Source organism: Podarcis pityusensis, assembly GCF_964106645.2.
Source record: "Podarcis pityusensis genome assembly, chromosome: Z".
Classification (NCBI taxonomy): Eukaryota; Metazoa; Chordata; class Lepidosauria; order Squamata; family Lacertidae; genus Podarcis; species Podarcis pityusensis.
The window spans coordinates 13,148,438-13,174,626 of NC_138044.1; the positions used below are offsets into that span (position 1 = coordinate 13,148,438).

A 26,189-nucleotide genomic window follows, 5' to 3' on the forward strand; every position below is an offset into this window, starting at 1 on the left:
GTAACTAGCCACTCAGAGTGAACCCACTGAAATCAATATTAGTCATGCCCATCAATTTCAATGAACCTATTCTGAACAGAAGCAATATTGGATATAACACACATTCTATAGCACTATGTTAGGGCGCTTGCCTCCAGGAAAATCTTAAAGCAGGACCTGAAGGCAACTTCCTTTCCTGCTTCTCTTCAATAACTTGCATTAAGTAGCATACAGCCTCTGAATTTGAAAACTCTATACAATAGCATAGTAAGCCTGCAACTTACATAGGAGTTCGTTCCAGCGATCTCACCTAAAGCCAAAATTGTATACTGTTTTGGGTTCAATGGCAGGTGGGATTGCCAAAGTCATTTTTCATGGAACCCCATGCCCTTTTCAAAAAAACTTTTTGCCACATATGTAAAGCTGAGACTGCCTGGTTGGCATTGATCCACTGCAGGGCCTTCTCTGTGGCAGTTGCCCATTTGTGGAATGCCCTCTCTGGTGAGGTGCTTCTGTCTCCCTTGTAACTAACTTTCAGGAGGAGTTTAAAACATGCGCAAAAATGCCTATGGCTGAGTGATACTATGCCTGAATGATGTTATTCATAGCAACCCAAACATCACTAGTTCAGAGAGTGTTTTTAACTGTTTTTATAACGTTTAATTGCTTATATAATAGGCTGCTGTGTCTGTCACCATGGACTCCTTGAAAGGAAGGGAATGATATCTGCCTTTTAACTTATCATGGATTTCAATTATCTTTTCAATGCTTTTAAACAGTCATTTTAAATGTTTTACTGGTAATAATGTTGTCTTATTCATTTTACTACAAACAAATCTTGTGAAATAAGCAGGATATAAATGGAGCAACAACAACGTAACTTCCATGACTAGTGATCTCCCCTCACCTTTCAGCCAACAAACACATGCACACTTTATCCCCACAACAACCCTGTGAGGTAGGCTAAAAGAGAACGACTGGCCAAAGGACACCCAATTGAGCGACTACGGCTGAGTGAGGATTTGAACGCAGATTTTCCCCGGTCCAACGCTCCTACATAACAACCACCACAACCTCGACGACGGCTGCCCCCCTCCGCTCTCTCAAGGGAGCCCTTTAAAGCCGCGCGGGTGCGGGGGGGGGGGGAGAGGAAGCCCGTGAAGGGAAACGAAGCGCGTATAAGGGAGCCGCGCTGAGGGAGGAGGCCACGTACCTGCGGAGGGGAGGAGCAGATGTCATCGCTCTCCATGGCTGGGTTCTCCACAGGCAGCCAAAGCGGCCTCCGGGGAGGGGAGAATGGAAAGGTGGGGGGTAAAAGGGGAGGAGGCGCTAACGGTTCTTTTCCCTGAGGAGAGAGCCCTGCGGGCGGGGGCGGTGTCAAGGGGCAAAGTTTACAGGGGAGGTCAAGAGAGGTTACTTCCGTTTGGGGGTTTTAACGTCATTTCCGTCTAGAAAGTTTCGTACTACACTAGTTACCTTTCACAAGCTTGTGCGCTCTCTGACTTTTTGGGGACTACATTTCCCATCAGTCCAAGTAGAGAAGTCACGTTGGCCAATCAAAATGGCGATCATCCTTAAGGTTATAATCCTTGTGCGTCCCCTCCTTCCTAGAAACCTCCAGGCCGAGACCCTTTTAAGTAAATGTTGACTCTGATTGGCCCCGAGCCTCCCCGCCAATAACATGTCAGAGAATTGGACCTCCCCTCCGATCCCCTAATTGGTGAAATGAAAATATGGAAGACAGCGATTGGCAATGTGCTTATTAGCCAATGAGAACGAGCGGCATTGATGTGTGCCTGAGAGAAGGGGGAATAGTGCTGTGAGGTAAAGTAGGCCAGAGATCAACGAGGCTCAGGTACTTTCATTTCTCCTTAGCAAGCACCTGCCTATCTATCCATGGGGCTGTTGAGCGAAGTGACGCGGGGCCTGGTGCGCGGCGCAGACCGCACGGCCGCATGGACGAGCAAGCGGGGCCCGCGCACTTTCTACAAGAGCCGCGGCGCGCACCCCTTGGGCTACCTAACGAGCAACCGGAAGTTTAAGCTGGTGCCGGAGAAGGTGCCGCGCCTGGTGGTGCCGGACCTGAGCGGCTTCAAGCTGAAACCTTACGTTTCCTACCGGGCCCCCGCCGGCAGCGAGCAGCCCCTCACGGCCCGCGCCCTCTTCCAGCAGACGGTCGCCTCCAAGATCGAGAAGGACGTCAAGGCCGGTACCTTTAGCCTGCAGCAGCTGGAGAAGTACGGCTTCGAGCCGACCCAGGAAGGCAAACTCTTTCAGCTCTTCCCCAAGAACTTCGTGCGCTAGGACGGCGTTGCAAGTGGAAGGAAAGCTGCTGTGAAGAGGGGGGGGGGGACTTCCACACATTTATTAAGCAACAAAATGTTTAAGAAAAGTTTTAAAAAAACACTTGAAGTATTCACTCTTCGCAAAACATTTCAGCTCTTAAAAGGAGCAAGACACCAAAGGATTGGAACTAAGTGGAAAGGCTGGGGTATCTTCAAGAAGTTCCTGCTTTCTTTTCATTGATGCTTGAGTCATCTCAGAGGTCTGGGCGAGCAAGCAAGGAATGTAGAAAGCCAGAAGAGCACCGCAGTTTTGCCAGCTGCTGTGTTGGAAAACTATAAGGGATACACCACATACATACCAAATCTTGTGGACACAGTCATGCAAGCAGAGCAGGAAGAATTTATGCAAGTTCCAAGTGTTGGTGGTTTTCGTTTCCGTTGTTTTTGGAAATGCTACTCAGTGGAACAATTTTACTGGATTGTTTGGAAGTTGGCATGTATAGCTTGTGAATCTAGGCCTCCTATCATGGATAGATATTAAAGAGACTGAGGAAGCAGGCAGCAAACACTGATCATCTTTTTGTTTAAATAAAGAGTTTATAAAATGTGGAGGCTCATTCTCTTTCTCTGCACAAAATGGCTGTATAGGCTCTAAACCTTTGTTTTGCGACATAGCAGGCAATAAACTTTCAACTAGGTAAGCTGCCTATTCAGGAAAGCCCTTCAAGGTATATCTTCCTGACCACTGAATTGATTGAAGTGACACAATCTACTTAACAATGGGATAATCCTGCTCTAGAAGCAGTGTTCCTGAAAATAATTCTTGGGAGTCCATTATTATTGTTATGGGAGGGCTTATTTTTAATGTGGAAGCGTTGGCCTCACCAAATATAGTTTATTATCATTTACAGTTAAAATACCAGAGCTATCTTATAGTAAGTAGACTGTTGAATGTAAATTAGAATTAAGTGGAGAAATGCAAAAAAGCTATTCATTTTTAAAATATGTGGTATCAAAACTGATGCCCACTACAGTTGCAGTAATGCCAGCTACACCATTGGTTCATTGAGCAACATACAAGTCTCACACTAATAGGAGAATTAAGCCTGGCTTGCTGTGCATTGCTCAATTAGGGAGGAAAGGGCCAGTCTGCTTCTGCAGCAGCAAGGAACTACCGGTAGTTTGCAGGTTAATGCCTCACATGAGACATTGTCTGAAAGCACACAAGACTTTGGTGAGGGCCTGAAGGAGTGGAAATAAGTATGCCACCTTGGGTTTTATAATGGAATAAAGGCAATATCTAAATGTATAAAATAAAAATTATAGCATTAATTTGACTCTGGTTTGCCAGAAGCGGCTTAGTCATGCTGGCCACATGACCTGGAAGCTGTACGCCAGCTCCCTCGGCCTATAGAGCGAGATGAGCGCTACAACCCCAGAGTTGTCTGTGACTAGACCTAATGGTCAGGGTCCCTTTACCTTTTAAGGCATCATGTGGTGGCAAGCAACTATACAAACATATCCCCAACACCCACAGTAATTTAGGTCCTACACCGAAAGACTAAAAAAAATGAACAATTGGAAGGTTGTAACCAACAAAAGACATCACTCTTTATTTTAAAAAGATCAAAAATATTTTTTAATTTTGTTTACAATACTGATGTGCGTATTTATACACAAACACCCTACATTGTAGTGTTTCAAATTACAAGTCTCCTTTAGCATGAATTTATGCAGCATTGAGAAACTTGCAAGGGCCATATCAGGGTTTCAGGCAAGTACCCCACTCTTAGCACTGATTGTTGCTGGTGTTGTTCACTTCTGTGATATGGAAATGCATGAGTAATTTGCATCCCTTTTCCCCTTAGCTTATGTGTTCCCAGTAACATATTCAACCAAACCTGAAGCATAAAGCCAGAGTGATACTTTGCCTTTCCTGTGAGGGGGAGGTAGACAATAGAAGCATGAAACAAGTGCTGCTCTGTATTTTAGCATTTCCCCTCCCTCCTCAAGTTCTTAACTGAGAAGAGTTCTCCATTTAGATGTCTACTGAACAATGAGGCAAGATAAGAGACACACACAGGCGGCCACTTATTTTCAGCTGGTGTCAAGAGTAAAGTAGCCTGGATGTGTTTACCCCAAGAGGGGCAAAGTAGTATGGAATAGCTTTCCTTGCTGCATAATAGATAGCAGGTCAAGTTTACTTCACTGGAAAAATAGGAGAGAATAGATGATAGCACAACTTTTTGCTCATCCTTAGATCTCCTTGATTACATAGGGAGAGAGACCTTAACTAGGGTTGCGATACATCCATAATTTCTCGGACATAGACGGTAATTGGCCATCAGAAACAGTGTCCAGGCGGAAATCGCTTAAACGCACGGGAAAATCAGACGTATGGAAACCCAGGTTGGCAGTGTTGTTTTTGGCAATTTCCCTTAAAAGTAGCTCAACAACTTTGGCCCGAAAAAAGCTCAACAACTTTTCTGTGTGTATTCTCACTTTTGGAAATATGGAAACCCTACTTTAACCCCAAACTAAGTGGAACTGCTGTCTGTAGAATATATAGTGGAATAAGAGAACTTCATCAGTGTAATAATCTTATTTCTGCAGCAAGGAATAAAATGGATGGAGAAGGGAGAGAACACATCCCTGAAATGTCTGAGGAGTCTTCAAAGCTCTCAGAGCAATGAAAGACTCCCAGGAATAAAGCTGGAAATCTGATATAGAAGAGGTGATAGGAACTCCATCAGGGCCTTCCTACCAAAAATCTATATCTGTCTTTCAAACCCTAGTACTAAAAAGGCCTGCTACTGAAAAAGGCAGGCATACCACAACTTTAATTAGCCCAATGTTCAGGACAAAGTGGCAGTCTGGCTAGCCTCCCATTTCCAAACATGTAGGACATTATCATAAAAAGAACATGTTGCTAAGAGGCTGGTCTCTTTTTTGACTTTGACCAAGTCTGTTTCACTGTGGGCTTTGGTTTCTGAACCTTTTTCATCAGTACGTGGTCCCAGCAGGTCAAAGCTACTTTCTGCTTGGATCGGCAAGCCAGGGCTTTGATCTTCTTCCTCCAACACCACATCAAAGGTGGCTGTAGGGGATTCATAAACTATCTTCAGGTTCTGGGCTTTGAGATCCACTCGCCTTGCTTCTTGCTCCATAGGAACTACAGGCATCACTGCAGATAGCTCCAAGGGGTTGCTCAGAGAAAGCCTTGACCAATCAGCTCCATAAGCCAAGGAATTATGCAAGATATAAGAGGAAAGAACAGTGCATTCCTCTTTGTTCTCCACTGAGGGACAAGAAAGGAAAGGACAGACACAAGTTAGATGACAATTAAGTTGCATAAGTAATCACCATTTCCAACAATGGTAGCCATATTCAGTTTTAAATTTTATTAAATAAGCTTTTACTCCAGTTTACAACAATGCTCTAAGACAGAGGTTGGCAACCTAAGGCCCATGGGCCAGATACAGCCCATGGCCAGTTCCATGGATCGGTTAGGGGAATCTGTGGGGGTTTTCTCGGGCCCGGGCACCATTTTTCCCCTAGCCAACATTTTCCCCCTTCTCCCTCATTGCAGCAGAATCTCCTCTCTCCTCCTCCTGGCTTAGCAAATCGCCGGCCAATCGCCTGCTAAGGTTTGAAGCCCTGGCCAATGGGTGAATGGCGGCTGCGCATGGCCAAGAGGAGGAAGGGGGCTGGGCTCATCTGGCCAAGAGCATTTCCAGCAGCCCCTCGTTGGAGCAAGCTGTTTGCCGCCGCCGCCTCCACTCTGCCAAGCGCGGCTCCTGTGCCTGCCCTTGCGAGTGGCAGGGGGTGGCGGCAGCGGTGGAACGAGCAGCTCTAAAGCTGTCCTTTGGGCTGCTCGTTCCTCCTCTGACACCGACGCCGCCAGCCTCTGCCTCTCGGCAGCACCCTAGGTAGGCAGGGGGACGGGAGGGGCTGGGGGAGAGAGAAGTCCCTTCTGCCATGTGCGCATGCACACACACACACCCGCACATACACACACTCCAACGCACCAGGAGGTGAACCAGCCCACCCCCGAAAAAGCTTGCCAACCCCTGCTCTAAGGGCTTACATTACGAGTCAAGCATTAAGTAATAATAATAATAATAATAATAATAATAATAATAATAATAATTTATTTATACCCCGCCCATCTGGCTGGGCTTCCCCAGCCACTCTGGGCAGCTTCCAAAACAATATTAAAATACTATAATACATCAAACATTAAAAACTTCCCTAAACAGGGCTGCCTTCAGATGTCTTCTGAAAGTCTGGTAGTTGTTATTCTCTTTGACATCTGGTGGGAGGGCGTTCCACAGGGAAGGCGCCACTACCGAGAAGGCCCTCTGCCTGGTTCCCTGTAACTTGGCTTCTCGCAGTGAGGGAACCGCCAGAAGGCCCTCGGTGCTGGACCTCAGTGTCCGGGCAGAACGATGGGGGTGGAGACGCTCCTTCAGATATACTGGACCAAGGCCGTTTAGGGCTTTAAAGGTCAGCACCAACAATTTGAATTGTGCTTGGAAATGTACTGGGAGCCAATGTAGGTCTTTCAAGACCGGTGTTATGTGGTCTCTGCGGCCGCTCCCAGTCACCAGTCTAGCTGCCGCGTTCTGAATTAGTTGTAGTTTCCGGGTCACCTTCAAAGGTAGCCCCAAATAGAGCGTATTGCAGTAGTCCAAGTGGGAGATAACCAGAGCATGCACCACTCTGGCAAGGCAGTCCGCAGGCAGATAGGGTCTCAGCCTGCGTACCAGATGGAGCTGGTAAACAGCTGCCCTGGACACAGATTTGACCTGTGCCTCCATGGACAGCTATGACTCCAAAATGACTCCCAGGCTGGGCACCTGGTCCTTCAGGGGCACAGTTACCCCATTCAGAACCAGGGAATCCTCCACACCTGCCCGCCTCCTGTCCCCCCAAAACAGGACTTCTGTCTTGTCAGGATTCAACCTCAATCTGTTAGCCGCCATCCAACCTCCAACTGCCTCCAGGCACTCACACAGGACCTTCACCGCCTTCACTGGTTCTGATTTGAAAGAGAGGTGGAGCTGGGTATCATCCGCATACTGATGAACACCCAGCCCAAATCCCCTGATGATCTCTCCCAGCGGCTTCATATAGATGTTGAAAAGCATGGGGGAGAGGACAGAACCCTAAGGCACCCCACAAGTGAGAGCCCAGGGCTCTGAACACTCATCCCCCCCCCCCACTTTCTGAACACAGCCCAGGAGGAAGGAGCGGAACTGTATGACAGTGCCCCCAGCTCCCAGCCCCTCAAGACGGTCCAGAAGGATGTTATGGTCGATGGTATCGAACGCCGCTGGGAGATCCAGCAGAACTAGGAAACAGCTCTCACCTTTGTCCCTAGCCCACCGGAGATCATCAACCAGTGCGACCAAGGCAGTTTAGTCCCATGATGAGGCCTGAATCCCGACTGGAAGTGATCCAAATGGTCCGCTTCTTCCAGGCGTGCCTGGAGTTGTTCAGCAACCACTCGCTCAATCACCTTGCCCAAGAATGGAAGATTTGAGACTGGGTGATAGTTGGCCATCGTGGCCACATCTAAAGATGGTTTTTTAAGAAGCGGTTTAATAACCGCCTCTTTCAGCAGGTCTAGGAAAGCTCCCTCACAGAGGGAAGCATTCACCACCCCACGAAACCCATCGCCCAGTCCTTCCCGGCTCGCTTTTATAAGCCAGGATGGGCAAGGATCAAGGAGACAGGTGGTTGGTTTCACTCATCCAAGCAGCCTGTCCACATCCTCGGGGGTAACAGATTGGAACTGATCCCACACAACTTGACTAGACAGGACTCTAGCACTCTCCTGCCCCGGCCCTGCTCCCACGGTGGAGTCTACCTCTTCTCGAATCTGAGCGACTTTATCTGCAAAAAACTTTACAAAATCATTGCAGGAGATCATGTGGCCCGTACTGGGCCCTGATGGAGCAGGTGGTTCTGCTAAATTGCGAACCACCTGAAAGAGTCTCCTGCTGCTGTTTTCCGCAGATGCAATAGAGGCGGTGAAGAAAGTCTTCTTCGCCGTCGCTATCGCCACTTGGTAGGCTCGACATTGAGCTCTAACCCGTGTCCGGTCAGATTCAGAATGGGTTATCCGCCACCGGCGCTCTAGCTGTCTCAACAATTGTTTCATTGCCCTCAGATCCATGGAAAACCACGGGGCTGTCCGGGCTCCATGCAATCGGAGAGGGTGCTTTGGAGCCAAACAGTCAATAGCCCTGGTTAACTCCACATTCCAGCGGGCCACCAGGGAATCAGCTGAAAGGCCATCAACGTCCCCTACCACTCTCTGGAAACCATTTGGATCCATTAAGTGGTGGGGGCGGACCATCTGAATCGGTCCCACCTCCCTGCAGAGGGGAAGGGTCGCGGAGAAGTCCAGTTGCACCAGGAAGTGATCTGACCATGGCACTTCTTTGGTTTCGCTTTTACTTAGTGTCAGATCACCAACATCCATAGAGGTGAACACCAGGTCTAAGGCATGCCCGCGGCTATGAGTTGGGCCAGACTTATTCAGGGACAGCCCCATGGAGGCCATGCTTTCCACAAAGTAAGGTCGTGTCGGCATGGATGTTAAAATCCCCTAGGACAACCAAACTAGGTGTCTCCAGGAGAACATTCGCCACGACCTGAAGCAGCTCGGGCAGGGAATCCTTGGTGCAGCAGGGAGGTCGGTACACCAAAAGGAATCCTGTACTGCCCCTATTGCCCAACTTCCAGAACATGCACTCAGAGAACTGGGTCTTTCCAATAGGACGCCTGGTGCAAACTAATGACTTCCTAAAAATCACTGCAACCCCCCCTCCCCACCCACAAGGCCTGGGTTGCTGTGCGTAAGAGAAACCTGGTGGACAAGCAGCGGCAAGGACAGGCCCATCTGCTTCATCCAACCAAGTCTCTGTTACACATGCCAGGTCAAATCCTCCATCCACGATCAAGTCATGGATCACCATGGTTTTATGGATCATTGACCTGGCATTGCACAGCAGCACCTTCAGGTCGTGTGGGTGTCCCTTGCTGATTCCAGTATCCGTCTGGTCAGGACCAGACCTGGAGGCAGAGATAGTCCTCAGACAACGACTAAGCCTGCTTCCTCAGTAAAATAGGAAATAATTTATCTCTCAACTACTGTTTTTAGCAAGAATTAAACTTTTCATCTCTTCTTGCTGCTGGGCAGGAGGAACAACTTAATGGCTACTCCATATTACCTTCCACTGATTAAGGAAAAATAAATCATGTTTTTATGAAACGGTATTCTGCCCGGCTATTTATTCTCAGGTAGAATGTATAAATGACATCCTCTTCAACCTATTTGCATTTTCCTTTTCAAGCGTCTCCAAGCAAACAGCACGGATCAACACCAAACCAGATCCTTGGGAGTATTATTTAAGCATTTGATCTCATCAGCAAGATGAAGTTAGGAGTGTTGGTAGCTGAATAGAATAAGAATGTTTCATATACTCTGGAAATTGTTTTTTGTCTTTCACTCCAGAAGAAGGCACTAAAAACACAGGTATATGGCTCCAGCCAGCCCCTGAGCCTTTCTCACACATCCCAGGTGCCAGCTACCAAGATCAAAGCACTCACCCATACAGCCTTGGCAATTGAGGATTTTGAAGCCATTGTGCATGCAGGCTGCCAGCAGTAAGTGCTCCTGTGTTGGATGCCACTTTAACCTCCAAACTCCACCCTGCACATGGGTGTCCGCCAGTGGCTGCTTCATATTCCGGGTATCCCACAGCATGACATGTTCATCGTAGCTGGAGAAACAAAAGCAGTCCTCAGAAATCCATAAGAGGTGGTTTTTCAAGGGTACAATAGAGGACTTCAGATTCCTAGCTAGCCCTTACTTAACTGTTGCAGGGCTATCAATAAAGACAAAGGCCAAGCTAGAACCAAACCATGCTCTTTTTCAGGCACCCAGGGTCCCATCCATAAGTTGCCACAGTCTCTAGCACAGACACACACAAACAACCAACCATCAGCTCACTCGTCTATTGCTAACCCAGACAAATGTACATAACAAGATATATCTCAGGGAAACTCACCTTCCTGTGGCCAGCAGATTCTCCCGGAGTGGATGGCTCTGAATACTGCACACTCCCATTGAATGCCTGTCACAGAATGCAAGTCAAAGGTTAGGCAGCAAGAACCTTCATCAGATGCACCAGTTTAAATCTGCTTGAGACAACTGCCCAAACAGTGAGGAGAGATGAGCAATACACCCTCACCTGACAGGCTACTGCTTACCTCTCACTAGTGAAGATGGGAGCTCTCGGGCTGCTCCGGATGTCCCATCCTCGTAGCTTGCAATCATCTCCACCTGAAACAAAGAGAAAACTGATCAAGCTGTGTGACGGTATAGATAGCTGGAGATGAGACCCTTTTTTCCTGTGACACAGAGCCACTCCACAAGGCTAGAAGATAAAGCTCCAAAGGCAGGAAATGTTTTGTTTCCCAGCTCAAGCCTTGCTGCTAATGCACATGAAGCATAAAAATCACCCAACATTATTGCCAGCAATAGTGGTTTGGTGAGCATTAGAGAAAAAACTAAGCACTTCCCATGTGTCATTTACCGCCATCGGATGCAGACCTGAATATACAATAGATGTGTTCCAGTAGTCAAATGCAGCAATCCAGGCCTCAAAGTCATGTGCCTTCCACTGTTCCAATATGTGCAGGGAGGCAGATTCATCAATGGACAGCAAGTTCAGCCTCCCTTTTGAATCACTGCTGATCAACTGCAGTGGGCAGCCACTACAAGGGAAATAGTGCAAAATAGAAAGGACAGGTTAGTCTTTAGCAGGAGGGGGAATTTCCTGTGCACAAGGCCAATCTTTTTTAAATCTTCCACAGAAACTGTCACAACCATCACTAAAAGAAGAGAACTGGATTTTAAAGCATTTCCCAGATCAGCTGTGCCTTTCCCAAGGTACCCACAGCCCAAAAAGCAATGCAAGCAACTATAAAGGCTCCTGATTCATAAGATAAAGGCAATGGGGTAATGCACTCTGAGAAGTGCAAGGCCTTGCTCTGTTCAGCGTGGGCAGAAAATAGGCTGAAAAGAGTAGGGGACTAGAAATACATATGCCCTCGGTGACTGCGTATAGATCCCTTACAAAGCCCCAAAACAGAGCATGGAAAGGCAAACTCAAGGCACAAACTTATGCAGACTCCCATTAGACACAGCTGTCAGGCAGTCCTCCCACAGCAGGGATTTTGTTCAACTTTTAAAACACAGCAATGCTAGCACTGGGCCAATGTTTAGCTAACTGGCCTCTGCTCACCGCTGCCCTCGTCCTGTGGACCAATCAAGAGATAAGGCAAGGCATTCGGCTCCCAGGTCAGCACTGCACAATGGTTCCAGCTTGCAGCTCTTCTACTGAAGGGAAAAGAAAACTGATCAAGGCCAGACAGGCCCAAGGAGGAACATCAGATCCAACACTCAGTTAAGAAAATACAGCTGGACCCCACTGCAGATTAAGTTTCTTCAGGCAATTCAGAGCATGTGTACAATTTCAGTCACTGTGAGTAAGAGAGACTGTTCTCTCAAGTCCTATTCACCTGCCAGCCTTCACGTCCAAGGTTTTTGCAGCAGTTTCAACTACCCTTGTATTTTGTTTAAATAAATAATAACAATACATTTCTATTTGTCCCTTGCTTCTCCCTCTTTACTGTCCCTTTGTCCTCAAGAATCTTGTGCTTAGACAATGCCCAGTTATTCAATGCCTGCAACATAAAGTCAGCACCCCCAATTGTATTACCTTTCCTAACATGAAAATACACTCAAGCTGAAGTGGAATGACCACACAGAGCTACATCCTATATTTCCTATAAAATGAACCGCTTTGCATAGCTATGGCTCACACCCTAACCATGAATCTCAATTCCGGTTCACTTACCTCACTTCCTGTTAAGCGGGAGAGCTCCACTGCTCCCTTAGCATTTGCAGTGCCCAGAACAGGATGTTCTGCAATGGGAACGTGGCACCTTGAAGAGGAATGAATAATAAATACCTCAGAAGAGTAAGTCCCTGGGCCCTCTCTTTAGAAATGAAATATTAACATGTGTTTAAGCACTTCATCTCCATTTCAAATGCAGTTAATAAGAGATATACCGTATTGGCCCAAATATAAACAGCACATGAATATAACCTGCACCTTTAAAATTCAAGGGGGAAAAAAGACAAATGTACCCAAATATAAAGCTGCTCCCTTAAAATTCCGCAGGCCCTCACACCCGTAAATGGCAAATGTAGAAGAAAATCCTATGCGTACTAGAAAGGACCCGCAAGTGGGTTAAACACCTGTTCATAGCACCATAAATGCAAATAAAAAATCAATACCGCACTGTAAAATACAGGGAAAGCAATGAATGGCATTAGAATTAATTGCACAACAGTCTCAAGCTCACAAATTGGCAATAAAACATTTTTGTTCCATTTTACCATATGTCTGTTTCAGCAGTGATATAGTAAAAGCCAATTTTTGTAGGGTCGCAAATTTAAGCTGCACTTTAACTTTTCACCGTCAAAATTTGGGGGGAAAGTGTGGCTTATTTTCAGGACAATACAGTATATACCATGTATAACACCACCCCTGTGTATAAGATGACTCCTATTTTGGGGGACTCAAAATTGAGGAAATGGGGGGAAATTGCCCAGAGTTGTTAAGCTTTTGGGGGGGGGGGATTGCTTCATCTTATACATGGAAAAATACGGTAATACATTTAATTTTTTAATTTTTTTGGTCTAGCTTCTTGTTCCTCCTGTTTTATTACAAATCATACTTATTTTAATTTTTGTAACCTGCCTATATAATATTCATATTGTAATGTAATATTTATGATCAGTTGTATTGGATTGTGGTAATTTTTCATATCCTGAGCTCAGTAGATATCATACTGAGCAAATAGGCTGAAAAAGACCACCGATCTGCATCACTGTTAAGGTGTAGCAGCAGTGCTTTTTTTCTGAGGGTACTCAAGGGTATGCAGTACTGGCACCTTTCCCCCAAAATGTTAAATGTGTGGCACTTACTGTAACAACTTCATGGTGAATACCGGCACCTTTTTTCTTTTTCTTTTTAAAAAGCACTGTGTAGTGGTGACATGGGTTCAATAGAAAGGGGTACTTTGATTTAGCCACAAGCTTGCCCTCACAACGATACTGCAAGGTTGGACACTGCTCTTCCAATTTTATAGATGGGGAACCAAACCAGGATGACATGACCAAGGCCATAAGCTAAAGTCTATGGGAGAAACAAGCCTTCAGCCCACATCCAACATTTTCTCCAATGGTGGCTCAGGGAGCCACAAATCCAGTGCTGGTGAAAGGGTATAGTGCCCTCAGTGGAAAGTTGTCATTTCCCCTCCAAGGGAAAAAAACTCTTTGCATATGCTCAGGGGCATCTTACCCATAGAGGCTAGTGGCGTGGGGTGCCAGGGCACCAAGTTCTGGAGGGCACCAGGGAAATGGTGGAGGCTGGATGCAGCTGCCCCCAGCATCGGTTCGCCACCCTCGCCCGCCTCCGCCATGCCACGCCAAAGCAGTGCTGTGCCCAGAGCCTCCGTCTGCCGTGGCCACTGCGGCACAAAGCAGACAGCTGAGCCGGGAGGCGCCGCATCCAGCCTCCACCTCTTCCCCACCAGAGGAGCCGCCCCCCAGCCACTGCCCGCCTCCTCCAGCCCTGCCAGCAGTGCCGTCCTCCCTAAAAAATTCTGGGAAATGGGGGGGGTGCCGGAGGGAGCTTTGCACCATGGTGCTGGATATGCTTAAGACGGCCCTGCATATGCTACCAAACAACATGCGGAAGAATTGCTTAGGTGCTGGTCTGGACCTCTGTCTCCAGCATTACCATTTAATGTCCAGCAGGGCAGCCATTTCCAGCCTTTGGATCTCAGTCAGTGGTGTGAAAATTTGTTCTCCAAAGTAATACAGGTAGAGGCGGCCCAGGCGCACATGGGGCTCATTGTTCCCTTCAGGGCTCTCACCAGCCTGCAATGGGAAGCAAAATCAAAAACTATCACTTTGAGACATTGCCTCACCCCATCTCTTCCTCTCTCCCACATTCAACTACCTGCTGTCCCTGAACTACCCATCAACTGCACAGCTAGAGAACATAAGAGATTCCTGTGCATCAATCCCCTCAGGTAGTTTGCCCCATTGCTCTTGTCACCTCTGCTAAAGAAGACATAGGCCACTGTCACACTTAGGTGGGAAGGAGAGGTGAACAGCTCACTTAAACACATTTGGGAGTTATTTGGGACAAGCCAAGATATGAAAAACCAATTGAGATGGAAAACCGATTTTATTCCAGCCTGAATAAAAACTACTAGTGCTATACACTTCCTGTCAAAATGATTAAAACTTAGCATATCTACAGTGTTCAAGTCTTTTCTTGTACATTATCTCTATATTATCTCATTAATCCCTGCAACAGAAACTTCAATATCACACATACTCTTATTCAAGAGGGGATGAAAGAAGAATGGTTTGCTTAAGAGCACCTTAAGCTACAATCTTAATGTGTTTTGAGTGGTTGGTTATCTTCGACATTACAGTATTTTATCTAGCTGGATCCTGTTTAAAACAATACAGCAGCAGGTAAATTAGTTTAATACTATAGTATCTGATGTTCTTGTTGGAGTATTTAGTAGTGTTGGATTAGAAATGGGGTTTTGACCCAAGCAAGGTTTTGAATCAGAAGGACAGTATCCCAGGCATAGGAAATATCTGGCCCACCAAATGTTGCTGAACTGCAGTTCCCATCGTCCCTCGCCATACTTGCTAGGGCTGCTGGAATCTGTAGTTCAGCAACATATCGGAGAGCCAAAGGTTCTCCAATACTGCTGTATGCAAGCAAAATCAACTTTTCATTCTGCATGGACTTGAGGTGGATGAGCCAAAAGTGGGAAGAATGAGAAAACAAGTTATAGACAATCCATCCTAAGCCTTAACATCAAAGCACCTTAACAACAACCCCCAAAATATGCTTCAAGGAACTGTTAACTTGAAACTGCTGGAGCTCTTTTCACTGCATAGGCAACACCAGAAAGAAGGGCCACTCACACTGCTGTCAGGTTTCTTGAGTTGGTAGGTGCCACATGCCAGGATGCTGTGCCAGCCCTCCACAGGGCACCACTCTACGGCATCAGCACTGTATTCTGTGTCAACCACCTGCAAGGTCTGAATTTTACACTGCAGAGCCATGTTAGTGGACACTCATCCTGGTCTGGAAGGAAGGGAAGCACAAGAAAAGCAGAGTCAGCAACACTGACATTCCGAATTAAGACACACACATCATGCATCAACTTCACACTTAATTCCATATAATCTATCTCCAGGTGGTTGGGAGAAGTCTGTCTTTTTAACTCATTCTATCCCCAACAGCAACAGGTTAAAAGAGGGAGCCTCCCTCCCCCCCACCTATGTATCCTCCACAACCTGCAGAAAATAGGTAGATTGAGGGCAACTGTAAAGTTATATGAGTATGTTTGGAAGAAGAGGCACTCAGAAGGAAGCTCTGTCCCCTTCTGAACACTCCTCCCTGCCCCCAACAAAAGAAAATTAATACTCCTCCACCCCACAAACTACCTCACAGTCACCCTCAAAGCCATCTCCTGGAGGACGTGAGGATTTACAATCTCCCTATTTTAACCTACCTCAACACAGCAGACCCCCCATCTGTTGGGCATAAAGAAGCTTGAAATATTGTGGGTGGGAAAGTTGTGTTTGGAAGGGGGGGTCCCCTAATTAATCCCACACACACTCACACAAACTACTTGACAGCCGCCCTCAAATCCACGAGGACTTGCAAAGTCCCTCTCCTAATCCACCCTAGCACAGCAGAACCCTATGCTATGAATAAATAAAGCCCCATGGATAATGGGTGTGAAGCGGGTGCGGGGGCACACATTCCTTAATCCTTCACACACACAGACACACAACTACTTCAGTCACCCTGAAATCCACGAGAAAGAGGCTTTAAAACTCCCCTTCTTTCAACGCACTCCTCACGCGGCAGAGCCCCGCACTATTTTATTTTTACTTATGACATTTCTAGACTGCCCTTAATCCGAGGAACACAGGGCGCTTTTGCAATATTAAAACACAAAAATACATAACGTGGTAACAAACAAAAACTATAACACACACACCCCGCACATACTAGACATCAAGAAAGCCCCACATAAGATGTGCAGGGGTGGGTGGGATGGCCCGTCTCTTAATCCTCCACCCCCACCCCGTTTCCCCACAAAAAACCCACGCAGGCTATCCGTGGGTCGAGGGTGAAGAAGCCCCTCTCAGCCTCCCCATCAGCACCACAGCATGTCCCACCTCACGGCCGTCCCGATTCCCGACGGAGGCGAAGCGGAAACGCGGCAGCCACCCCACAATCTTCTCCCCGCCTCTGAGGGGGAGTGAATGAGGCGAGGCGGCGGCGGGGAAGGGAAGGCGCGGCCGGGTCAGGACGATCGCTCGCTGCCGCCGCCCCCTCGGCCTATCCCTCCTCCTCTCCAGGCCTGAGACGACCTGAAGCGTCTCCTCCTCCTCCTCTCTCGGTCTAGGAAGGTGGCCATTGTGGGGAGGGCTCACTCGCCCGGCTACTTGGGCCGCCTTTCTCTCCACCATCGTCACCACCACCACCGATGTTGTTGTTATTTTTCGTCCTTAACCCTAAGGTCCCTAGGGCGGGTTTCAACATTTAAAACAATTCTTTTTTTATTTGTATTGTTTTATTGTTTGTTTGTTTAATAAAATTGAATGCACCACCTGATTGTGTTGTCGTTTTTTTACACAAAAATAATCCCTCAAAGCGGTTTGCAAGAAGGTGAAACGGCAGAGAATCGAGAAAAAATTCACAATCCTAGTTAATGCAGACAACAGTGCAGCGCGTTAAAAACTCGCGCCAACTTTTTAAGAGACGGGAGCGCCGAAGAAAAGGGAAGAACGAAGGTTGCCTGATCTCAAAAGGCAGGGAGTTCCCCAAGTGATGGCGCTGCCCGCCCGAAGCGATCAAGTACTAACCAAATGTGGGAAATGGGTATGATGTGGCACCTGGAGCACTGCCAGCCAGTTTGGTCAGAGAGCGGCCGTTTTATTGAGACAACCCTCAAACAGGGCACGGTGAAGTGTGGGAAATAACCCTACGGGGGGGAAACCTGCCTGTTTAAAGAGTAGCAGGAGGACAAAAGGACACAATTTTTTTGTCATATGGCAGGATGTCAAATTAGGTGTACAGAATGTATAGCAGATGACCCGCACAATTTAGAATCCACATCCAGCATTCAGAAGTCTACTGTTGACTGAATGGAAATACAGATGAAAATCCCACATCTCACCAGATATCCCTCTCTGTATACACCAATGTCTGAACTTTAAACATGGCATCTACTTCTTGCTAATAAATATATAAATGTGCTTCTAATTTGCTTCTAATTGGACCCTTCCCCCAACCAACCCTGACCATTCTTTTGTTTTACTGCATATTTCATACCCTCCAACATTTCTCCAATGAAAGTAGGGACATCCTATTCCGTAATAATAATTTTACTATATATACGACACATATGACTGGGTTGCCCCAGCCACTCTGGGAGGCTTCCAAAATATATATATATATATATCTATATAAACATAATAAAAAAAACATTAAACATTAAAAAAAATCCCTATACAGGACTGCCTTTAGATGGCTTGAGGGTCAGATAACTCAATATCCTGCAACATTTCTCTGATGAAAATAGGGACATCCTACCATACCCTCCAACATTTGTCCAGTGAAAATAGGGAAGTCCTAAGGAAAAGTGGGACATTCCGAGGTCAAATCAGAAACTGGGACATCTTCTGTAAATTTGGGACTGTCCCTGGAAAATAGGGACATTTGGAGGGTCTGATAATTTTCTACTACAGATTCTTGAACTTTATGAGTGAGCTGCATCTTTAATTGTTAGATTTTTATTTAAAAGATCAATAAAAATATTTTTAAATAAAAAAGGATAGAAGCAATAAAAGGGCTCCACGTTGGGAAGCTCAAATGGGGCCTGGGAGCCACCCCACTAGAACTTCCCCCCTCCACAGACTTTCTGCATGGTGTAGGCCTGTTGGAAATCAGTGTTCCAGTGTGTTTATATATTGTTGTGTGTATGTGTTTATAATTTTATTAATATTTTATTATACTTTGTAGCCAAGACTGTTATACATCTTTCGTCAAGAAAAAATAAAGCAAGTTATATTAAGTAGTGGGTGAACATAGCAGACAACACAGAGATTTCTCCAAGTACAGTGGTGCCTCGCAAGACGAAATTAATTCGTTCCGCGAGTTTTTTCGTCTAGCTTCTTGCTGAAGAACCTGTTCATGGTCTGCTGCTTCATCCGCCTTTTCAGCACCTCCCTGAAAGCAACATGACCGTCGTATCAAAAGTGTTCGCAAGGTCATGTGCCACGTGCTTGCTAGGGTGGTGCCGCTGTGCAAAAGCCTGCACATCCTTCCACTTCATGCAAATGTCCCTCAGTTCTTTGGACGACAGCTGTTCCTCAGTTGCTTCCTCCTCTTCCAGCGAGGCCTGCTCCTGCGCAGCCTCTGCCTGCAGTTCGACCAGCTCCTGGGTGGTCAGCTCGTGGTCGTGCTCCTCCACCAGATCACAGACGTCCTCCTCTGTGACCTCCAGGCCCATGGTCCTCCCCAAGGCAACAATGTCCTGCACCACTGCTGACTCTGGTGCATCAGAGTCACTTGGTGCCACACAGTCCGGCCACAGGCTGCGCCAAGCGCAATTCAAATTTCTCTGGCTGATCCCGTTCCAGGCCGTGGTGATCATCTTCAAGCAGGTGATGATGTCGAAGTGGTCCTTCCAGAATTCCCGCAGGGTGATGGTGGTGCAATCAGTCACCTCAAAGCATCGCCTGAAAAGCTCCTTGGTGTAGAGTTTTTTGAAATTGGCGATGACCTGCTGATCCATCGGCTGGAGCAGTGGCATGGTGTTAGGCGGCAAGAACATGATGCTGATGAAGCTGAACTCCTCCAACAAGTCCAACTCAAGGCCTTTAGGATGAGCAGGAGCATTGTCCATCAGAAGCAAAGCCTTCAGCGGCAGGTCGTTGTCCAGCAGGTACTGTTTGACAGCAGGGCCAAAAGCAAGATTGACCCAGTCCACAAACAGCACACGTGTGACCCAAGCCTTACTGTTGGATCGCCACATGACACTCAGCTGCTCCTTGTCGACCTTGTGTTTCTTGAAGGCCCGTGGGTTCTCCGAGTGGTACACCAGCAGGGGCTTGATCTTCAGGTCACCGCTTGCGTTGGCACAGAAGAGCAGGGTCAGACGGTCCTTCATGGGCTTGTGGCCAGGCAACTTGGCCTCCTTCTGAGTGATGAAAGTCCTTTTGGGCATCCTCTTCCAAAACAGCCCGGTCTCGTCGCAGTTGAAGACCTGCTGTGGAACGTAGCCATCCGTCTTCACAGCCTCCAGGAACTCCAATGCAAAGACTTCAGCCGCAGGAACATCACAGCTCCTTGGTGTAGAGTTTGGTGATCACAGCATTCCTTTCTAGGTGCTCACAGACTGTTTGCTTAATGATCTGCTCCAGAATCTTCCCTGGTATTGATGTCAGACTGACTGGGCAGTAATTATTTGGGTCCTCTCTTTTCCCCTTTTTGAAAATAGGGACAACATTTGCCCTCCTCCAGTCTGCCGGGACTTCGCCTGTTCTCCAGGAATTCTCAAAGATGACTGCCAGTGGTTCTGAGATCACATCTGCCAGTTCTTTTAATACTCTTGGATGCAGTTCATCTGGCCCTGGAGACTTGAATACATCTAAACTAGCCAAGTATTCTTGTACTATCTCCTTAGTTATTCTGGGCTGTGTTTACTCTGCTGAATCATTTGCTCCAAATTCTTCAGGTCGGGCATTGTTTTCTTTATCGGAGAAGACTGAGGCAAAGAAGGCATTGAGGAGTTCAGCCCTTTCTGTGTCCCCTGTTTGCATTTCACCATCTTCTCCTCTGAGTGACCCCACTGTTTCTTTGTTCTTCCTTTTGCTACGAACATACCCATAAAAGCCTTTTTTGTTGCTTTTAACCTCTCTAGCAAGCCTGAGTTCATTCTGTGCTTTAACTTTTCTGACTTTGTGTCTACATGTGCTGGCTATTTGTTTGAATTCCTCTTTGGTGGTTTCCCCCCTTTTCCATTTTTGTACACATCCTTTTTTAATCTTAACTCAGTTAAAAGTTCTTTAGATAGCCACCCTGGCTTCTTTAGGCACCTTCCATGTTTCCGTCTCATTGGTATTGCCTGACGTTGTGCTTTTAGTATCTCCCTCTTAACAAACTCCCAGCCATCATGAACTCCCTTTCCTTTTAGTATTACTGTCCATGGGATCTCACCCAGCACTTCCCTAAGTTTTATGAAGTCGGTTTTCTTAAAGTCAAGAAATTGAGTCCTAGTATGCTTGGCTGCTCCTTTCCGCTGTATAGTAAACTTCAGAAGAGCATGATCACTCGCGCCTAATGATCCTTCCACTTCTACCCCACTAACCAGGTCATCCACATTGGTTAGGACCAGATCTAAAATGGCTGTTCCTCTTGTTGCTTCTCCCACTTTCTGGACAATGAAGTTGTCTGCAAGGCCAGTGAGGAATCTGTTTGACCTTATGCTCTTGGCTGAGTTTGACATCCAACAAATATCCGGGTAATTGAAGTCCCCCATTACTACTATATCTTGGAAAAGCTTCAAAAATCACCAAAGTCTTCTAAAACCTCAAATGGCTGCAAAAGAAGTTTTGGAAAAGCTTCAAAAATCACCAAAGTCTTCAAAAACCTCAACTGTTCCCCCAGCCACCCACCCACCACACAGAAATTGCAAACCCCTCCCCAACTGTTGCAAACCCCTCCCCAACTGTTTCAAACCCCTCCTCAACTGTTCCCCCAGCCACCCACCACACAGAAATTCAAACCCAGAATTTTTTTAAAAAAAACAACAACATGGCCCAATGGTCACAGAAAATCATAAAAATTCAAAAAAAACCACACAAGCTCCCAGATTCTTGCAAACCCCTCCCCAACTGTTCCCCCAGCCACCCACCACACAGAAATTCAAACCCAGAATTTTTTTTTAAAAAAACAACATGGCCCAATGGTCACAGAAAATCATAAAAATGCAGGAAAAAACCACATAAGCTCCCAGATTCTTGCAAACCCCTCCCCAACTGTTCCCCCAGCCACCCACCACACAGAAATTCAAACCCAGAATATTTTTTTTAAAAAACAACATGGCCCAATGGTCACAGAAAATTATAAAAATTAAAAAAAAAAAACCACACAAGCTCCCAGATTCTTGCAAACCCCTCCCCAACTGTCCCCCAGCCACCCACCACACAGAAATTCAAACCCAGAAAGTTTTTTTAAAAAACAACAACATGGCCCAATGGTCACAGAAAATCATAAAAATTCAAAAAAAACCCACACAAGCTCCCAGATTCTTGCAACCCCCTCCCCAACTGTTCCCCCAGCCACCCACCACACAGAAATTCATTCCCAGAATTATTTTTTTAAAAAAAACAACATGGCCCAATGGTCACAGAAAATCATAAAAATTCAAAAAAAACACCACACAAGCTCCCAGATTCTTGCAAACCCCTCCCCAACTGTTCCCCCAGCCACCCACCACACAGAAATTCAAACCCAGAAATTTTTTTAAAAAACAACAACATGGCCCAATGGTCACAGAAAATCATAAAAATGCAGAAAAAAACCACACAAGCTCCCAGATTCTTGCAAACCCCTCCCCAACTGTCCCCCAGCCACCCACCACACAGAAATTCAAACCCAGAAAGTTTTTTTAAAAAACAACAACATGGCCCAATGGTCACAGAAAATCATAAAAATGCAGAAAAAAACCACACAAGCTCCCAGATTCTTGCAAACCCCTCCTCAACTCTTCCCCCAGCCACCCACCACACAGAAATTCAAACCCAGAATTTTTTTTTTTAAAAAAACAACATGGCCCAATGGTCACAGAAAATCAAAAAAATTCAAAAAAAAAAAACCACACAAGCTCCCAGATTCTTGCAAACCCCTCCCCAACTGTTCCCCCAGCCACCCACCACACAGAAATTCAAACCCAGAAATTAAAAAAAAAAAAAACACAACATGGTCCAATGGTCACAGAAGATCATTAAAATTAAAAAAAAACCACACAAGCTCCCAGATTCTTGCAAACCCCTCCCCAACTGTTCCCCCAGCCACCCACCACACAGAAATTCAAACCCAGAATTTAAAAAAAAAAAAACCAACATGGCCCAATGGTCACAGAAGATCATAAAAATTCAAAAAAAACCACACAAGCTCCCAGATTCTTGCAAACCCCTCCTCAACTGTTCCCCCAGCCACCCACCACACAGAAATTCAAACCCAGAATTTTTTTTAAAAAAAACAGCAGAGTGCCCCAATGGTCACAGAAAATTATAAAAATTCAAAAAAAACCACACAAGCTCCCAGATTCTTGCAAACCCCTCCCCAACACCAAGTCCTTGAATTCCAAACACCCCAACCCAAAATCCAAAACCCCCCAAAAAAGTTTTAAAAGTTTAACTTACCAAATGGCTGCAAAAGAAGTTTTGGAAAAGCTTCAAAAATCAGCCAATTCCTCAAAAACCTCAAAAAAGGCTACCACACCGCGTGCTATGAGTTGCTCTTCGAAGTCAAGTCGCAACTGCACCTCTTCAAGCGATGCACCCTGGGTTTTAACGGTTTTACGAAAAAGGAAACAAACTTGCAAGACGTTTTCGTCTTGCGAAGCAAGCCCATAGGGAAATTCGTCTTGTGAAGCAGCTCAAAAAACGCAAAACCCTTTCGTCTAGCGAGTTTTTCGTCTTGCGAGGCATTCGTCTTGCGGGGCACCACTGTAGTTCTTTATAAGTAAGCTGGAACTGAACTGAACAGCTCAGCTGGCCTGCTTTTATAGGCAGCCAGCTGTCAACATTGTAACAACCACCACCCAGGGTTTCCCACCTAAATTAACTGATGTGGACCTGAGTGAAAACTATATACACAATACCCCTGGTGGCCAGGGTGAGAACTTCAACACATAATACCCCTCCCCACCGAGATAAGGCATTAGTTACAATCATAGTGGTTCCATTACATACAGCAATACCCTTATTGGTTTCAGTAAGGCACATAAGCATATTAATTGACCCTATTCACCATACAGCTTTACATGTGCAGTTGGTCCGGCGAACATAGTCTTTTAAATAAGCTGGGCGCTTGGAAACCCTGCTAGACCGCCGAGGGCCAGTACCAGAGTCCGGGTGGCCGCCCAATTCTGGCAGGGACTGTGATGCAACCAAATGTGGCGTTGAGCCCGAGTTCCCTGGCTCCACTGCTGTCGAAGGAACGGCCATGAGCGGACTCGGTGGACGGTCAGGCACGGCGGTGGTCCGAATCTCTGGAGAGCCAGGCAGACCCACCAAAATGGCTTGGCTCTGCTCCATGCCCTCAGTTTGTGAGGAAGATGTAGGTGGAGCCTCGGCTTCCATTAGCAACTGCTCCGGAGCTGGGGCCACAGTTGGGGGCACAGCGGTAATGTCCAAATCCCCAACCCTGTGCCTTAGCTGGTTTATGTGCCAGCGCCACAGGTGTCCGTTCTGGAGTGCCACCTGGTACGAACGGGGCCCCCTGACTCCCACTACCGTGGCCGACACCCAAGGAATGTACCCCACAAAGTTCCAGGCACAAACCTTATTCCCCGGAATAAAGGACCGTGGCATGTTAGTACAGCCCGGGGGCTTGGCCATACCAAAGTCCCGGTGCAGCCGGTCAAGCAGAGACCTGAGGCAGCGGCCCATAAGCAGTTCAGTCAGGTTCTGCCCTGTGGCTACATGAGGGGTGATGTGCTGCACAAGTAAGTATTCAGGGACCCGCTCATGCCAGTCCCTCTGTTCTAGGTGCTCCAGTGCCTCTTTTGCTGAGCACACCATTCTCTCTGCCTGCCCGTTGCTGGCCAGGTGAAATGGTGCCATTAGGGCATGGTGGATGCCCAGCCCCAAGAGGGACCTTTCAAAGGTGCCTAACGTGAACTGGTCCGTTGTCCGAGACGAGGACATCAGGACATCCATGAGTTGCAAACAGGCCTCGCAGCACCCGGATGACGGCTTCAGTAGTGGTGGAGGGTATCAGGGCCACGTCCAGCCATTTGGAACAGGCGTCCACCACTACCATAAAGGTCCGGCCGTGAAAGGGGCCGGCAAGATTGATGTGCACCCTCGACCAGGGTGCCTTGGGCATCTCCCAGGTGTTGCCCTTAGTTGCCGGCGGTGCAGGTCTTGACTCTTGGCATGCTTGACAGGAGGCAACCCACAAAGTGATGGCATCGTCCGTGTTAGGCCACCAGACATAACACCGAGCCAACGCCTTCATTTTTACAATCCCCGGGTGGCCGATGTGGAAAAGGAGGGAAATAAATGACATGTGGGAGAAAAGAGCAGCAAAGCAAAAAATAAACAAACAAAACCCAAACTCTAAAATATGGTGAATAGATTAGAGGATTGGCATTAAAAAAATGTAAACAACAAAGGCAACCTCTCAATAAATTTGTTTTATTATTATCTATTGTGTTTCTCTCATACTATAAGTTTTATCATTAAGATGGTTTTCCTTAAGTTATAGTGGGGGGGCGGGTTTTCATTTTTCCATTTTTGTGGAAATCAATGTGCTGATGTTTCAGAGCCACATGTCCCACCTGTTTCAATGGGTCTTGTTTATTTTGGACAGTTTCGGTGTCTCGGCTTCTTCAGCCCATCCGCGAAATGTTTTAGGAGTCTTCCACTCCCCATTAATTTCAAATAATGTTGTAGAAAATTTAATTTGATTGCATTTATACTCTCCCCCCCCCCTTCTCCAAGGAGCTCAAGGTGGTGTACATGGCTCTCCCCTTCCTCATTTAATCCTCATGCAGCAACCCTGTGTGATAAATTAGGCTGAGACTGTGACCCCAGTGTGAGCTTTATGACTGAGTGGGGATTCGAACCTGGTCCGGGCTTAGTCTGACACTCTAACCACACTGGCACTGTGTAAATATGGTGAATAGGTAAATATTCACATTGTTGTGTGTGATGCAAATCAGATCAAAAGTGGATCAGGACAATGCCTGCTTTTCATGAGCAAATGCACATATTAATTTCCATATGGTACTTACTGTGTTCACCTGAATTGCTCACAGTGACTTACTTGTGGCTTCTATAACTGTATTGCATTTATATCCCACCTTTTCTCCAAGGAGCGAAGGGTGGCATTACATGGCTTTCCTTTTCTTCCTTTAACCCCCCCACAACCACCCTGTGAGGTAGATTAGCTGAGAGGCAGTGACTGTGACATCCACTGTGGGGATTTCAACCCTGGTCTCCCAGGTCCTAGCCCAACACTCTAACCACTACACCACACTGGCCACAAATCCTAAAAATTTAGAGGAGCTGCAGGGGCACAGGGAGAGCAATCCTATGAACCAAAGCCATAAAAAACATGTTACAGGGTGGAGCTGCTTTCACACTTAACTAGAACATGCATGCAAAAAACCTCCTAAATCTATTGTGTGAGGAAGCAGTCCCATGGGGACATTTTTTGGATGGGAAGAATTCAGGCAGCAGAACCGTCCAAACTAAACAAGGCAAGTGTGAGTGCATAGCAGATTTGTAGCGGTGGTGGTTGTAGGTGCTTTAAAATACACATGCAAAAGGAGAAACCCATTCCCTACTGACCCACAACAGGCATGGGGCAGAAAGGTGATGCACATGTTATACAAGGAGCACAGGTAAAGACCAATCAGCCTTTGCAAACCTGGTGCCCTCTTAGTACATTTTGGACTACAACTCCCAGGCTGGCAAAGGTTGCATTA

The 26,189-nt window shown here is 46.7% G+C and overlaps 2 protein-coding genes across 7 annotated transcripts in view; one reads left to right on the forward strand and one right to left on the reverse strand.

The window, feature by feature from the left end:
* Window positions 1-16,971, reverse strand: part of PNPLA7 (patatin like domain 7, lysophospholipase) — a 114,163-nt gene extending 97,192 nt beyond the window's left edge. For 5 of the 6 annotated variants that reach the window (XM_080989556.1, XM_080989555.1, XM_080989554.1 and 2 more), the window contains exon 1: window positions 1,193-1,363. In XM_080989556.1, coding sequence (XP_080845682.1) covers window positions 1,193-1,228 — 36 coding nt within the window. In that variant the 5' untranslated portion in view covers window positions 1,229-1,363. Of the gene's footprint in view, window positions 1-1,192; window positions 1,364-9,846; window positions 10,058-10,345; window positions 10,412-10,547; window positions 10,621-10,890; window positions 11,055-11,584; window positions 11,677-12,199; window positions 12,288-14,152; window positions 14,293-15,366; window positions 15,530-16,635 lie in introns of those variants that run through there. The other variant, XM_080989557.1, reaches the window with a different exon arrangement.
* On the forward strand, window positions 1,786-2,873 carry MRPL41 (mitochondrial ribosomal protein L41). Its single transcript, XM_080989677.1, has one exon. It carries the CDS (start codon window positions 1,876-1,878, stop codon window positions 2,281-2,283), a length of 408 nt encoding a protein of 135 aa, XP_080845803.1. The 5' UTR covers window positions 1,786-1,875; the 3' UTR covers window positions 2,284-2,873.
* Window positions 16,972-26,189: the final 9,218 nt, after the last annotated feature.